General features: G+C 38.1%; 1 protein-coding gene across 1 annotated transcript; it reads left to right on the plus strand.

The window, feature by feature from the left end:
• The first annotated feature begins 2,166 nt into the window (after positions 1 to 2,166).
• LOC107794600 (protein TPLATE) lies at positions 2,167 to 15,133 on the plus strand. Its single transcript, XM_016617100.2, has 7 exons — positions 2,167 to 3,636; positions 4,512 to 5,108; positions 6,769 to 7,130; positions 7,544 to 7,847; positions 9,010 to 9,132; positions 13,722 to 14,168; positions 14,380 to 15,133. The coding sequence occupies exons 1-7, from the start codon at positions 2,509 to 2,511 to the stop codon at positions 14,902 to 14,904; spliced, it is 3,486 nt and encodes a 1,161-aa protein (XP_016472586.2). The 5' UTR covers positions 2,167 to 2,508; the 3' UTR covers positions 14,905 to 15,133.

The raw sequence follows: 15,133 nt of genomic DNA on the forward strand, positions 1-15,133 counted from the left end.
CTCTCTTATTGTCTTGTTGTACTTTTGTGGAATCATTATTACATATTATCTCTCCTCTTGTTGAGACATTCTTGTTGAAAACATTATTACCCGTCGCATCTTGCATTATGAGCTCGTTCTTACGTTTTATTGTGAATTTGAAATTCTTGTGTTGATTTAATAACCGTACTCCTGGGTTATTATTGTTGTTGTTGTACTCAGTGTTATTGAGCCGAGGGCTATATGTGGTTGTGGTATTGAAATTATGTTTAAGAAATATTGTCGCATATGAGCACATATGGTGCACGTTATTATATTGTTTTGTTATGTTTTGGCACATGTGATATTGTTGGGAGGATTATTCGAGTGATTGCACGATGTTTCTGTCATGCTATTGTTATTGTTGATTTTGCAGATGCGGTGTGACAAGGCGGGCTATATATGTCGGTTTGCTCATATGGAGAGACAAGGTGAAAATATTATTATGCACATGTGACGAGACAAGGCGGGCATTTACTTTACTATTGTGCATGTGGCGAGACAAGGTGGAAACATTATTATGCACGTGCGACAAGATAATACGGGCACTTACTTTACTATTGTACACGTGGCGAGATAAGGTGGGCTATGTCGAGGAATAGTTTATGATGACTTGTGATGTCATGGGAGCATTGTTGTTGTTGATATTTGTGTAGTGGCGTGCCTACCTTGTGTGAGTTTTACCTTGTACATTTTATGGTGATCGTTCTTATGTGTCATTGATTGTCTCTACTCTTACTTGTTGACTTGAACTATGATAGAACACTTGCACAAGTATACACATAATTAATCACCCATATAGGTTTAAGAGGATGAATCATGATGTTATTGACCATTTATATGTACTCATGTCTACTTGCCTTCTATGTGAGAGTTTTTCTATTGGCACGCGAGTTGTCCGTGCAGCCATGAGTCATTCTTATTGTTGGCACGTGAGTGGTCCGCGCAAATATTAGATATTGTCACCCTCTTGGCACGTGAGTCGTCCGTGCAGTTATAATATTGCAATATGGGCACAAGATGCCAAGTGATTAAGGTTCACGAATTGGGACTCGTGATTTGTGATTTTGATGTTTGGTACATCGTGAAAATTCTTGGATAAATCTGGTGTGAAAGCGGTTGTTCTTATTGAGTTGTTACTTGTTTTTCTTTATTTGGTTTCACCGGATTTAAATTGTGTTCAGCTTACTCTATATTGTTATTACCTGTTGTGTCTCGTTGCTAACTGTTACTTTTAGTTCCTATTACAAGTATTGTATTATTATTGTCATCGTGCCTAGCTTTAAATGATATTGTTCCCTATTAGTTCTACATTTTATACTTGTTCAGGTTGTTTAGTCCAGTAGGTGTTTTGGCTGTCCCTCGTCACTACTCCACCGAGGTTAGCCTTGATATTTACTAGGTACCACTGTGGTGTACTCATGCTACGCTTCTGCACATTTTTGTGCAAATTCAGGTACCTCGGATGTTGTTAATTATTAGCTAGCTGGCCGGGCATTGCTGTGGAGGCTCAAGGTAAACTCGTCATTGCGTTCGCAAGCCTCGGAGTCACCTTTTGAAATTTCATCTTGTACTGTTTATCTCTCTTCCGGAACAGTTGTATTTAGGGATTTCCAAGCAAACTCAATAGAGCTTATGATTTGTGCTACCGGTTTTGGGATATTATATCATATTGGAAATGTTGGCTTCATTTAGAAATATCTAGTTTCTGCTTAATAGTTATGTTGATTAATTTCTATCATTTAATTCACTAAGTGCTAGGCTTACCTAGTCCCTAAGACTAGATGTCATCACGACATCATACAGAGAGGAAGGGATTTGGCTATAGGTTAGGGATAAACCATGTATTAAGGCATACGAAGTTTAGGACTGCCCAGCTTAACTTTAGATATACATGTCCGACATTGTATAACAAGTTGATTTTAAAGTGATTAAACTTAAAAGATAGTATTTATAAATTTCGGCTATAACTTAATTAAGGAGTCGTTTGGCATGAGGTGTTAGAAAAAATAATATAAGCATTATTAATTATTATATAATATCTGTATAACTAATGCATTACTATTACACCTTATTCCGCACTATTTTTATAGACCCTGCCAAACGACCCCAAGGGTACCAATATAGACCCTGCCAAACGACCCCAAGGGTACCAAAAATCGGCTATATGTACACTCGCCCGTTAAACTTTTGTGTAGCAAAAAAACATCATGGTCAAAATCAATTTTGCGAAATAGCCCTTAGATAAACGTCCGTTAAAACGGTCCCCCCGCTCGCCGGTAAACCTCCCTCCTTGATGACCAGACAGAAAGGCAAAAAAGCTGAAGATTCAAATCATTTGCAAAACGCAGAAACTAACCAATGGAAACTCAGACGTGAGTAGCCTTCCTCCATTTGAGCTCCGAAGCAACCTACTGGGTAATTTGCTTCAGAGCAAATATACAAATCTGCTCTTCGCTCACTTGAACATTAAATTAACAATTGCTGCAAATGGACATACTATTTGCTCAGATCCAAGCCGATCTCCGTTCAAATGACGCGCTCCGTCAATCAGGAGCACTTCTCCAAGCTCTCCAACAATCCGCCGCCGGCAGAGACATCTCCGTCCTTGCCAAATCCGCCGTTGAAGAGATTGTCGCATCACCAGCTTCCGCCATTTCGAAAAAACTCGCATTTGACCTAATTCGCTCCACTCGTCTCACTGCTGACCTATGGGAAACAGTCTGTACCGGAATTCGCAACGATCTCGACTTCCCCGATCCCGACGTTACTGCTGCTGCGGTGTCTATACTTGCTGCTATTCCTTCTTACCGTCTTGGTAAGCTTATTTCTGACTGTAATAAACAGATCTCTAGCTGTTTTGATTCTACGAGTGATAATCTCCGTTTTGCTATTACTGAAACACTTGGTTGTATCCTTGCACGTGATGATCTGGTTACATTGTGTGAGAACAATATGAATTTGTTGGATAGGGTTTCTAATTGGTGGATTAGGATAGGGCAAAACATGCTTGATAAATCTGATGCTGTTTCAAAAGTAGCGTTTGAGTCTGTAGGGAGATTGTTTCAGGAGTTTGAGTCGAAAAGGATGAGTCGTTTGGCTGGTGATAAGCTTGTGGATAGTGAAAATTCTGTTGCTATTAGGTCTAATTGGGTTTCTTCTATGGTTGAATTTGTTTGGAGGAGGAGGAATGCATTAATGGCACGGTCGTTGGTTCTCCCAATAGAGAACTTTCGAGCTACTGTTTGTCCGCTTGTGTATGCTGTGAAGGCAGTAGCTTCGGGTTCGATAGAGGTGATCAAGAAGCTATCGAGGTCTTCCAAGAGTGGGAATGCTAGTTCGTTAGAGACTGTGAGTGCGGAAAGGTTTGTGGGTGTATCTGATGTTGTTTCACATTTGGCACCTTTTTTGGCATCGTCTTTGGATCCATCCTTGATATTTGAGGTGGGAATTAACATGTTATACTTGGCTGATGTTCCTGGAGGGAAACCCGAGTGGGCATCCACTTCCATCATTGCTATTCTCACTCTTTGGGATAGGCAAGAGTTTTCTTCTGCAAGGGAGAGTATTGTAAGAGCTGTTGTCACCAATTTGCATCTTCTTGATCTCAGCATGCAGGTTGGTGTATCTGTTGCCTTCTTGTTTATCCTCTTTTGAAGACAAATCGGAATTGTGGATTTGGCTTATTGACTACTGACCCTGTATGATGATAATCTCTGAAACTGATAGTAGATTCTGAGTACATCATTTCACTGTTCGGTAGCTGTTATTGAAATCTTGTCACATTCAAGAATTACATTAATTATTTATCAAAATAAATAAGTATAACATTAACCGTTGAAAGGGATAACTGGGTTTCCTGATGCAAGCTACTATAATCACTTCTCCATGCCTCAGTTCTGCATTATGCTAATGTTTGCTGCGAGTTGTTCAGCAATCTAGCCGGTGTATATTACTCTTCAAATAGATTATGCTCTTCATTTGAAGTTTCCTTCTCGAGAATTCTATATATCAATATGAATTGACTACACACGAATGGTTTCATTTCAATCCTGTGTGTAGAAATCTCTTCGTTTGCTTTGCTTCTTTCTTTTTTCATTTGTCCTTAGGCTAGTACAATCTACCTTCATTCTTGTGTCTTTTCTGAATTCACTGCACATGCCTTAGAGATCATTGTTGGCTTTTTTTGCTTGTTAATTTGATTTCAAAAGAAAAAAGAGAAACATGAACTATAACTCTAGTTTCACCCTTGGAGTTCTAGCCAGTTGGACATGTTTGTAGAAACATTGTTCAATTTCCATTTCCCGTCACCTCTATGACCTTGGTGTATCAGAGTTGGATCTTTTAGTGATACAATCGTGCATTTGGTTAAGAATTATACTGATTCGACTATGAAGGAGAAGTGATATACTTCCAATTTTCATGATGGCCTTGTCAATTCGTCATTCAGTCATTGTCTGGAAAACACCTATTAATTAATTTACTTCCTGCAGGTTTCTTTATTTAAAAAGTTGCTTCTTATGGTGAGAAACCTGAGAGCAGAGTCAGATCGCATGCATGCTTTAGCATGCATCTGTCGAACTGCTCTATGTGTTGATCTTTTTGCAAAAGAGAGTGTTAGAAGGGGGCAAAAACCTGTTCCAGGAACTGATATTGCTTCACTTTTTGAGAATGCAAGAATAAAAGAGGACCTCCATACTGTAACTAGTAAAAGCTTGTTTAGAGAAGAACTAGTTGCAATGCTGGTTGAGAGCTGCTTTCAGTTATCACTACCACTTCCTGAACAAAAGAATTCAGGTATGGAAAGCAGAGTTATTGGAGCATTAGCCTATGGAACTGGTTATGGTGCGTTAAATTGGACAGAACCAGCTTTGGAAGTAGTGGAAGTTTGTAGACCATGTGTCAAATGGGATTGTGAAGGTCGAACATATGCTATTGATTGCTATCTGAAGTTGCTTGTCAGGCTTTGTCACATTTATGATACAAGAGGGGGTGTGAAAAGAGTCAAAGACGGGGCTTCTCAGGACCAGATTCTGAATGAAACGCGGTTGCAGAATTTGCAAAGAGAGCTTGTCAGAGATCTACGTGAGGTTGGTAGAGCTTTAATAGTTACCTAATGCCACGTGTAAGATGCATTTCATCATTTGAGCTTGTTCTATGCCCCTGAATTGTACGTTGTAACATTAATTGCCTCGTATTATTTTCCCAACATAGCCGAAGTTACTCAAGTTGCCTAAGGATTATGTTGTCTTCACACATACTGAGCAAGTCTTTACATATGTTCTTGTCTTGTAGATCCTACCTTAGATATTAGTCTTTCTAAAATTACACACGAAATTTCTTTGATATTGAATGGTTTTGGATAATTATAGCCTAATATTTTTCTTAGCTTTTTCAATTGATAATTTTTTTTAAATATTTTTTTATAAAAAAACCCGTGCTATGATGAAATTGAGCTGCATTGGAGTCTGTTCACCAACGTGTCATCAATTAAAGAAACTCTATACCTTTTCCGACTGTATCCCCCTTCCTCCTAGATAAAACTGAACTGACGGAAAGAGAAGTAAACCTATATAACCTGAAGTTATTGTTGATGCTTTTCTTCTGCTTTTATGTTTTATTTATTTATTTTTAATTTATTTGTTTATTTATTCATTCATGTTTTTTCTGCAGCAAGCTCAACTTTGTCATGTTCCAATCGAGTCAATTCCCCAAATGGTCATCCAAGTTATAGGAATAACTCACGAAATTACTTTTGAATTTTTTTGGAGAACAAAGTCATCAAACTTTTGCCCATATCTCCAACAAAAAAATACAAGCTGGAAAGTCTAGTTCTCTCACTGAAAGTTTACAGTTGGCTTCCCATATTTTAACATGAGACCCATTAACCCATTTTAAATTATAAGACCCTTTAACCCATTTCAAATGGGTCTTTCATAAAACAAATGAAGTCCGTGTATTAAGGGACTTACTATACAAGCGTGCAATTAAGAAGATTTTGTATCTAAGAGATTCCTTTTGACTGGAAATAAGAAACATGTATAGCAAAAAAGAGACAATCATCTGAACTGCATAATTATTATGCATTTGTGCACATCTAAAATACAATAAATTTTATTGTTACATTGGCTTTTAAACGAAGAAACAAATTAAGCTTGCTAGTAAACACCCTCCAAATTCAGCGGACACACATTATATATTGAGGGCCAAGACAAGCTATATATGAAGAGCAGTTTCAGAGATAACTGCTAAAATAATGAAGTTACAAAATATATTGCAACTTCAACATAAACAAGACAAGCATAGATAGCAAAAAATATTGACATTCCATTCCAATAACTGCTAAAATATTGCTTATTAGACAACACTAGCAGACCTTAAAAGTTGATATAAAATATATACCAACACCAGTTTTAGCAACAGAAGACATAAATATTGTATCTAAAGATGTGCTCCACGTAACCAACTTTCAGTGCCTATGTTTTATGGGTCTTATGTTAAAAAATGAAAATCAACTGTAAACTTCCGGTGAAAGAATTAGATTTTTCAGCTTGTTTTATTTTATTGGAGATATGGGCAAAGTTTAATGACTTTGATGTCCAACAATATTCAAAAGTTACTTTAGCGAGTGATTTCTGCAACTTGAATGACCATTTGAGGATTTGACTCTGTTCAAATCTTTTGTACTTTGTACTTTGCTAACCAAGTCACATTCTGTTTCTTAATTTGTCTGAAACTTACATCTTGCAGGTGAACACACCTAGAGTATGTACTCGGCTTATATGGGCTATCTCAGAGCATATTGATCTTGAAGGTTTGGATCCACTTTTGGCTGATGATCCAGAAGATCCCCTGAATATAATTATATCAAATATACACAAAGTTCTCTTCAACATAGATTCGTCTGCCAGCACCACAAATCGCCTTCAGGATGTTCAAGCAGTTCTTCTGTGTGCTCAGAGGTTGGGTTCACGTAATGCCCGGGCAGGGCAATTGCTAATAAAAGAACTTGAAGAGTTTAGGAGCAATGCATTAGCTGATTCAGTGAACAAACATCAGTGTCGGTTAATACTGCAGCGGATCAAATATGTCTCCAACCACTCGGAAAGCAAGTGAGTAGAACGTCATTCTTTCCTCTTAAATGGTAATGTAGCTCACATGATGCCCAGAACTGATTACCCTGTAAAATGCCTGAGATGAACGGAAAACTCTTCATTGAAAGTTGAAACTCAAACTCCTCCAAAACCATTTGGCCTCTAGATTGCTGTTCAGAATCCCTCGTCCGTTTTGGTGATATAATGTGAGAGTTAACCTGAAAGGATTATTGTAGTTTATTTTATTAACTTCCACAGATAGTATCCTCTCTGCTCCTCCAGGGGGAAGGTTTTGTGTTTAAATTAGCTTGATCTGTATAAGCAAATGAGGGGGCTTAGTTGGTTGTAGGATATAATTTATTTGAAAAACTTTATTAGCAAAGCTCTGAAACATTGTTGGATGATACGTCTGTTTTCTTCTCTTCTCCAAGGTGGGCTGCGGTTGGTGAAGCAAGAGGAGATTATCCATTTAGCCATCACAAGTTAACTGTTCAGTTTTATGAAGCAGCTGCTGCTCAGGACCGAAAGCTGGAAGGATTGGTTCACAAGGCTATTTTAGAGCTTTGGAGGCCTGATCCTAGTGAGCTAGCACTATTGCTGGCTAAACGAGTCGACTCAACTTTACTCAAGGTTCCTCCAAGTGCATATACTTTGACTGGTAGCAGTGATCCTTGCTATGTTGAAGCATATCATTTAACTGATCCAAGTGATGGAAGGATTACTCTGCACTTAAAGGTCAAGATCTCTACTTCTCTTTATTGTTATAGTTGATCTTCATTTCTTTTATGCTCTGCATCTTTGTAAATTGTAATCATGAAGAAAACATCTCTGGCCGTTAAGGCATGCCATCAACATCTCTTATTATAGCTTTGTTGTCCAAAGTTACACATTGGTTAAGCGTATGGGCTATTATCTTTTTCATATGGTTTTGGACAATTCTTAGTGTTTGAGCTAGCTTTTGTTATGAGTTAAGCCCAAGATCCATTTTCTTAACGTGGTATCAGAGTCGAATCCACCATGCTATTCTGCTATTCATTGTCGGGCCACTCATGTTATGTTACTTTGTGCTCTATATGTCGAGCCCTGGGTATGCAGGGGATGTTAAAATCGCACACCAGTCAAATGTAGGGCTGTAATCTCCTCGTGCGGTTTTGAATAATTCTCACCACTTGAACTAGTTTTCGGGATTGAGTTTGGCCAAAGGTCCACTTCCTTAACTAGTTTAATGGTTTTTATACAAAATTGGCTGCAACAGTGCCAATGAGAATATGTCTCCATTTTATCCTCTTTTACTTGTACAATCATAGTGGTCTGTTATTAATTTTTAGAAGTGGCAGCAATCCTATTAAAAATACTCTTGATTTTCTTTTCTAAAGAGTGCAAGCCTGTGTTTGGACGAAAAACGGTTGCAAGATTTTTTCCAATCTGAAAAACTAGCATATTCCTTTAGTTTTAATCTTGTTATTGGTAGCATTTCTGAAACACGTAGAAGCTTTTTAGGACATCTAAAAACTTGTCAACTTTTCTCTATTTAGAAGTTCTGCAAATGGTGTTTAATGTGTTCATGCGAACTAAAACTCTTGTGTACATAAGCCCCCATGCAGAAATAGCGGATTTCTATGTGTTGCCAAAGCGTGGTGTTAAAGTTACATTTCTTCATCTTTTAGCATAAAATCAGTTTTGGATCTATCAGGTTGTAAAATTGGTTAAACACAAAATTGTTAAAGGAGTTTAAATAATGAGAGCATAGTGTATCATAATGGGCCAAGAGCCGACCGGTTTCGATGAAATATGGGTTGCATTGTTTGAGTGGAACTATTGCTCAGGTGAATCACTATTTATTCGTAATTCTTGGAAAGCTAAGAGGCAGCATCTACTGACATTCATAATTTTGCAGGTTCTAAATTTGACTGAGATAGAACTTAATCGGGTGGATATACGAGTTGGACTTTCTGGTGGATTATATTTCATGGATGGATCTCCTCAAGCAGTACGCCAGCTGCGCAACCTTAATTCACAGGTTAGACCTTGTCCTGAGACCGTCATGCTTATTTATCAAGTTCAGTTTCCTCCCTCATGGGTGTGTTTCTCCTGCCGACAAAAGGCAAAACTACTTTGCTCATTGAACACGTTATATTTGTCCCCCTTCTAGATGCATCTTCTCCTCTGACTTTTGTGTCATGACTATGGTTACTGTCAAACGCTAACCCCATCAAATAGGTACGGTTGTTCCTTGAGCCGACTTTGGCAGCAGTAGCAGCTAATAGTATGTAAAGGTATTAACATCATTTTTATCAAAACTGCTTCAACTTCAAGATACCATAACTAGAAAATACTATTGAATGATTTACATTATTACTGTGTCAAGTGGTGAAAATTACTTACCGCAGATTAACTTGTTGAAAACAAAAGAAAAAGACATAATAAAGAAGTGAAAACTAAAAGACTGCAACTGCATAATAAAAGCCTATTGATGATGTGGCATGGTAATACATCAGCAATGTTGACACCTACTGGAGGAAGGTGTTAAATGCTAAACATGGAGGCAAAATCAGTGGTGCACTAGCGCGGTGTCCTTCCCGTATGGCTTGGGACCCTGGAAGCACATACACAAAGCTATTGGAGACTTCAAAAATAATACCTGCTTTGAAGTGGGTAACGGAGAGAAGATAAGGTTCTGGCATGACTTACTGGATTTGACACTATACACTGAAAGTGGTGTTTCCAGTCTTATTCCTGTTTTTCTCTTACCTAAAGCTACTATTGCTCAATGTAGAAGATGGAACATTGTCTTCAGGAGAAACTGCCCAGACTTGAAGATAGGAAATCTCTTGGCTGTAATGAGAAAGTTGGACCAGGTGATTGCGGATATGCTGGAAGAGGACAGACTGATAGGTGGCACAGATAGCAAAGGCATTTCCACAGTACGGCATGCTAACATGCCCGCTTAGATCCAATAACTGGAAGTTAATCTTGAGAACCAAAGACTCAACAGAAATTACACGTGCCTTAGTTGGGTAATGTTGCATAAGGCTTGCCTCACTTGAGTTAAATTTAAGAGAAAGCTCTTTGTTTTCCTGCATATATGCTATCTTTGTAATGCTGAGTGCAGATAGGGAAGATGCCTGCTACCTCTTCCTGCTTGTTGCAAGGGATAGTTGGAACATGTACTAAAATCTTTTTGCCGTGCACCATAAAGGCAGCTTATATCAGTTCCGATGATTGGAGGATGGAGAAACTATCTAGGAGTTACGGCAAACTATCCCTAGGTTGCATATTTTGGATGTTATGGAGAGAATGACGTCTGAGGTGTTGAGGGGGTATCAGCTCCCATGACTTCCCTAGGCGCAAGATATCTTGTGAACTTGTTTTGCTGGTCTAATTTTTCTTAGTGCTGTAAGTGACATAAATCGGTTTTTGGATTTTGTTAGCTTCTTATGTTTTCTTTAGGTTGTTCAACATCTGGATTCTCAGGAGGATTCCTTGAGATATATATATGTATACACACACATACACACTTCACCAAGAAAGTAAAGAAGTGAAGACAGTGCTGCATTGCAGTTTAGTGACAATGACCTAAATAGTAATATGTAGAAGGATGACAAGAAGATAACTAGGATACACTCTTGGAATTCCCCCAAGTAAGGTTGCTACGGTGCAGGTGGAATGCGGGAGGGAGTGAAGACAGTGCTGCATTGTAGTGTAGTGACAGCGACCTGAATAATAATGCGTAGAAGGATGACAAGAAAAAAAATATCTAGGACACTCTTGGAATTCCCTGAGCAAGGTTACTACAGTGCAGGTGGAACGTGGGAGGTAGGACTGTTCATGTTAGGCTCTTAGTTAGAGGAAAACTAAAGGAAGTGCTGAATAGAGGTTGGGTATCATATCATTGGAATTCTTGACAAAAAGTGAAAGCAGAAGGATCAGTACTAATAATGATTTAGATCTACAGTTCTTGAACTCCTAGATCTTGAGTAACTGACTGAAAAAACTCTTGGGCCTTGTATTTGAAACAGATACAAATATACAATGTGCTGGGACTGACCGATCTCAAAAGTTAGTTATGGTGCACCAGGGGAACTCAAAATTTCAGTCTAATTCGTAACGATTGATGACTTGACTGGAGCTTTAGTCCTTCTGCTGTTAATTTCTCGGCGAAATGGCTTCTTGGCCACCTAAACTTGCACCGGATTTTAAAACCAATATATGAACTTTCGATTTTCCCATTTTAACACTTCAACTCAATCGATTACTTATAAGTGAACACCTTTGACCTTTGACTATGCTTATGTGGCAGCAGCACAGCTGACGTTGTCAAAGTGCATATTAATCACGCAGAAAAAGAGCGTCACTCGAATTACTGAACTTAAAAATATTAAATCTGAATAAGAAAAAGGAAAAGTAAATAAAAGACAAACAAATAAAAAATAAAAAAAGTCCTGAAACTTAAATCCCTCCCTGTAACCCCTTTCTTATCTTCTTCCTTACACCCCCCTCTCCCAAACCCAATTTCTTTATCCCATTGTTTCTTCCCGATCCCCCACCCCTACCTCCTTTTTCTTCATTGCAACTTTGAACAATCCCTTGGCCAGTCTTCATTTCTCCACAAACTAATCATTTTAGCGTTGATTGGTCTATCTCATTTTCTCGGTTTGACGACAGGTATGGTGGTGACAATGTTTCCGGCGATCTTCTTTGGCCGGTTGAGACTACGAAATTACTGGAATTTCAGGGGTGGGAAGTAATAGGTGCGCTCAAGGAGGTCTGTTAATTTTGATTTTGACGAGTGCCACCAAGATGCCATTTTTTCAGATGGAAACCTTGTCGGAATGGTTTTGATATATTTTTTTAGAAGATCTAATGGCTTGTTTGGACTAATTTCTAGATTGAGGTTTGGTTAAGATATATATATACTAGGATATGAATTGATCATATTTGAATTTTTACCATTGGAGATAGTGGTTGGGGAAGGGAAAGTTTTGGAGCAGCTATGGCGAAGAAGAAAAGAAAGAGAATAAAAATTAAAAATTTGGTAAATTAATTTTAAAAGGCATGGGACCCAGATATTACAAATGTCAAACAATAAATGGTCTTAGTATCTGGCGTGGTTTTCATGTCAGGCAATTGAGATACACGCTCTAAGGGAGGGGTTTATTATAAGTATTTTTATCGAGTTGGGGTGCTAAAATGGGAAAATCGAAAGTTCATGTATCGGCTTTAAAATCCGGTGCAAGTTTAAGTGGCCCAGAAGCCATTACGCCTAATTTCTCAAGAGTGCTACTTTGGCAACATTGAGTGCCTAAATTAGATCGTGAATCGAATGATATAGTAGGATAACTGCTCTATGCAACAGTGGTGTTAAAAGACAACTAATTTTTTTCTAATCGTTTAAGTTTTTAGATGAGTTGGTATAATGTGATAAGAAACAGAGAGAAGTTGTGTAGTTGAGTCTTATTTATACTAACCAATAAAATGTTTTTACATGCTTAGTCAATAATCAGGCCTGCACATTAGGGAGTGTTTTTATGCTTAAAATAAAGATTTATCTAATTTAGTTAAAATTAATAGAAGATATCAGAGTGGGTATAGGTCATTCACTTGAATCATGCTGTCTTATCTAAAAGTTTAAACTATTGGAGGGAGATAGCTTCATTTAATTGTTTTAGAGTGCAACAAACCTTTTCTTGTTGGCTTGATTCTTTTTTCTTGGGTTAACCACATGGAAATATTAGATCTTTCAGTGGTGCTGGGACGTGAATCTAGGGAATCTAACTATTCAGCTACTATATTGTATTGTGTGTACAATATAATTTTGCAATTTAAACGGTTAGGGGGTGGCTATGTTATTTACTTAATTATATCTTCACCCTCATCACATGTGGACTGATCTCTTCTCCGTAGACCAAGCACGTAAAACTTTTTTTGGACAACCCAAGAGATCTACATGCTCTAGTACCAAGTGAATTGAACTGTTGGAAAAGAAATATATCTATTTAACAGTTTTATTTTAGGTTGCCACAAATGAGCATGGTATAGTGACAGTTCTTCATTGATTAAATTGACACACTGAGATGTCAAGGTTTGTGAATCTCTTTGTTGTTTTTCTGAGTTTTCTAATCTCATTTCTTTCATTACCATGTTCGCCACTTTCCAAAATAGAAAAATGTAACTCTTATTTGCAGATGCTATCTAATTAGAGGCCTAAGATTGTTTCTTGCATATTTTGTGTGGTTACACATCTTTGGTTTAGCTTGACATTTGTGGATAGATATTCATTTAATTGTTTCATGTATTTAAATTTTATTTCCCATATGGAAAATATGGGAAACACTTGTGATTGGTTGTTCCAGGGTTTCGGACCAAACATCGCCTTTTTTTAAGGCTGTTCCCTATCTTCGACTGGACAAAAGAAGGGGGTAGGGAAGGGGGTTTTCTGATTAACCTGAAACCTTTTATGCTCATTTCATTGCTCGATATTGAATAACCTTTTTGTTCACATTTTTCATTATCCTTGTAAATTGACTGTTGGACCCTAATGCTCATTGGTGGTACTCTATACATTGATAGTTTCTTTTTCATAAATTGACTGGACTTGGATGAATCCAGGAACCAGTGCTGAGCAGTGTAACTGTGGGCGTTTCCCATTTTGAGCGTTGTGACCTTTGGGTTCAAGTACTTTACTACCCCTTATATGGTTCTGGTCCCGCCGATTATGAAGACTCTGAAGAGGATCCACAAGTTATGAGACAAAAGAAAAGCCTGAGACCTGAATTAGGGGAACCCGTCATTTTGAGATGTCAGCCATACAAAATTCCTCTGACCGAGCTTCTTTTGCCACATAAAATTTCACCAGTTGAATATTTTCGTCTGTGGCCTAGTTTGCCTGCTATAGTTGAGTGTACTGGTACATATACATATGAAGGAAGCGGTTTCATGGCTACTGCTGCTCAGCAATATGGGGAGTCTCCATTCCTAAGTGGCCTGAAATCTCTGTCTTCCAAACCTTTCCACCGAGTTTGCTCACACATCATCCGGACAGTTGCTGGATTTGAGGTCAGTAACTTTGTTTTTAAAGGAACATCTTCTGATTTTCTTTGGGAAGATTTTACTATGTTGGATTTAGAAGCCACATTTAAGTTTTTCAGGCACTTCTAATTGGGTATTTTACATATGGAGATTGTCCTTTCCTTTCTGCTTGGATTTATGTTCAAATTCAATGCATTCCATTTTCTCTTTATCTCATTTGCCGCTTGGTATTGAGCAGCTCTGTTTTGCTGCTAAAACCTGGTATGGAGGGTTTTTGGGCATGATGGTTTTTGGTGCAAGTGAAGTGAGCAGAAATGTGGATCTTGGCGATGAGACGACCACAATGATGTGCAAATTTGTGATCCGAGCGTCAGATGAATCCATTACCAAGGAGATTGCTTCAGATTTTCAGGGTTGGTTGGATGATCTAACTGATGGTGGTGTTGAGTACATGCCTGAAGATGAAGTAAAGGTGGCTGCTGCTGAAAAGCTAAAGATTTCAATGGAACGGATAGCATTACTAAAGGCGGCAAGACCTCGCCCGAAGTCTCCAAAATCTGATGATGAAGAAGAAGAGGAGGAAGACGAGGATGATGAGAACCAAAAGAAAGAAGACATGATTAACGTTGAAGATGGTAAAACTAAGGGGCCAACTACTTTATTTAAGTGGACGGCAGAAGAGGTTGAGCATCGGGCACTTCAAGCAGCTGTAATTCAGGAATGGCATATGCTCTGTAAAGATAGGGATGCCAAAGTAAATTGATTTTGCACACTTTCTTTGCCATTTTTTTGTTTTGATAATTTGATTTAGGTAGTTGGTTGAGATGAGTTCTAAGTTTGTTTTCTGTAATTCTAATTTGTTTCTTTTGTCCCAGTTCTGTATTTTTTCTGTATCTTTCTGAAGCACTCTGAGGCTGTAAATTAAGAAGGCCTGACGCCTTATACCATCTTGTACCTTTATACTCTCCTCTATTGTGTACATTCTATTACCA

This window comes from Nicotiana tabacum, chromosome 18 (assembly GCF_000715075.1).
Source record: "Nicotiana tabacum cultivar K326 chromosome 18, ASM71507v2, whole genome shotgun sequence".
Classification (NCBI taxonomy): Eukaryota; Viridiplantae; Streptophyta; class Magnoliopsida; order Solanales; family Solanaceae; genus Nicotiana; species Nicotiana tabacum.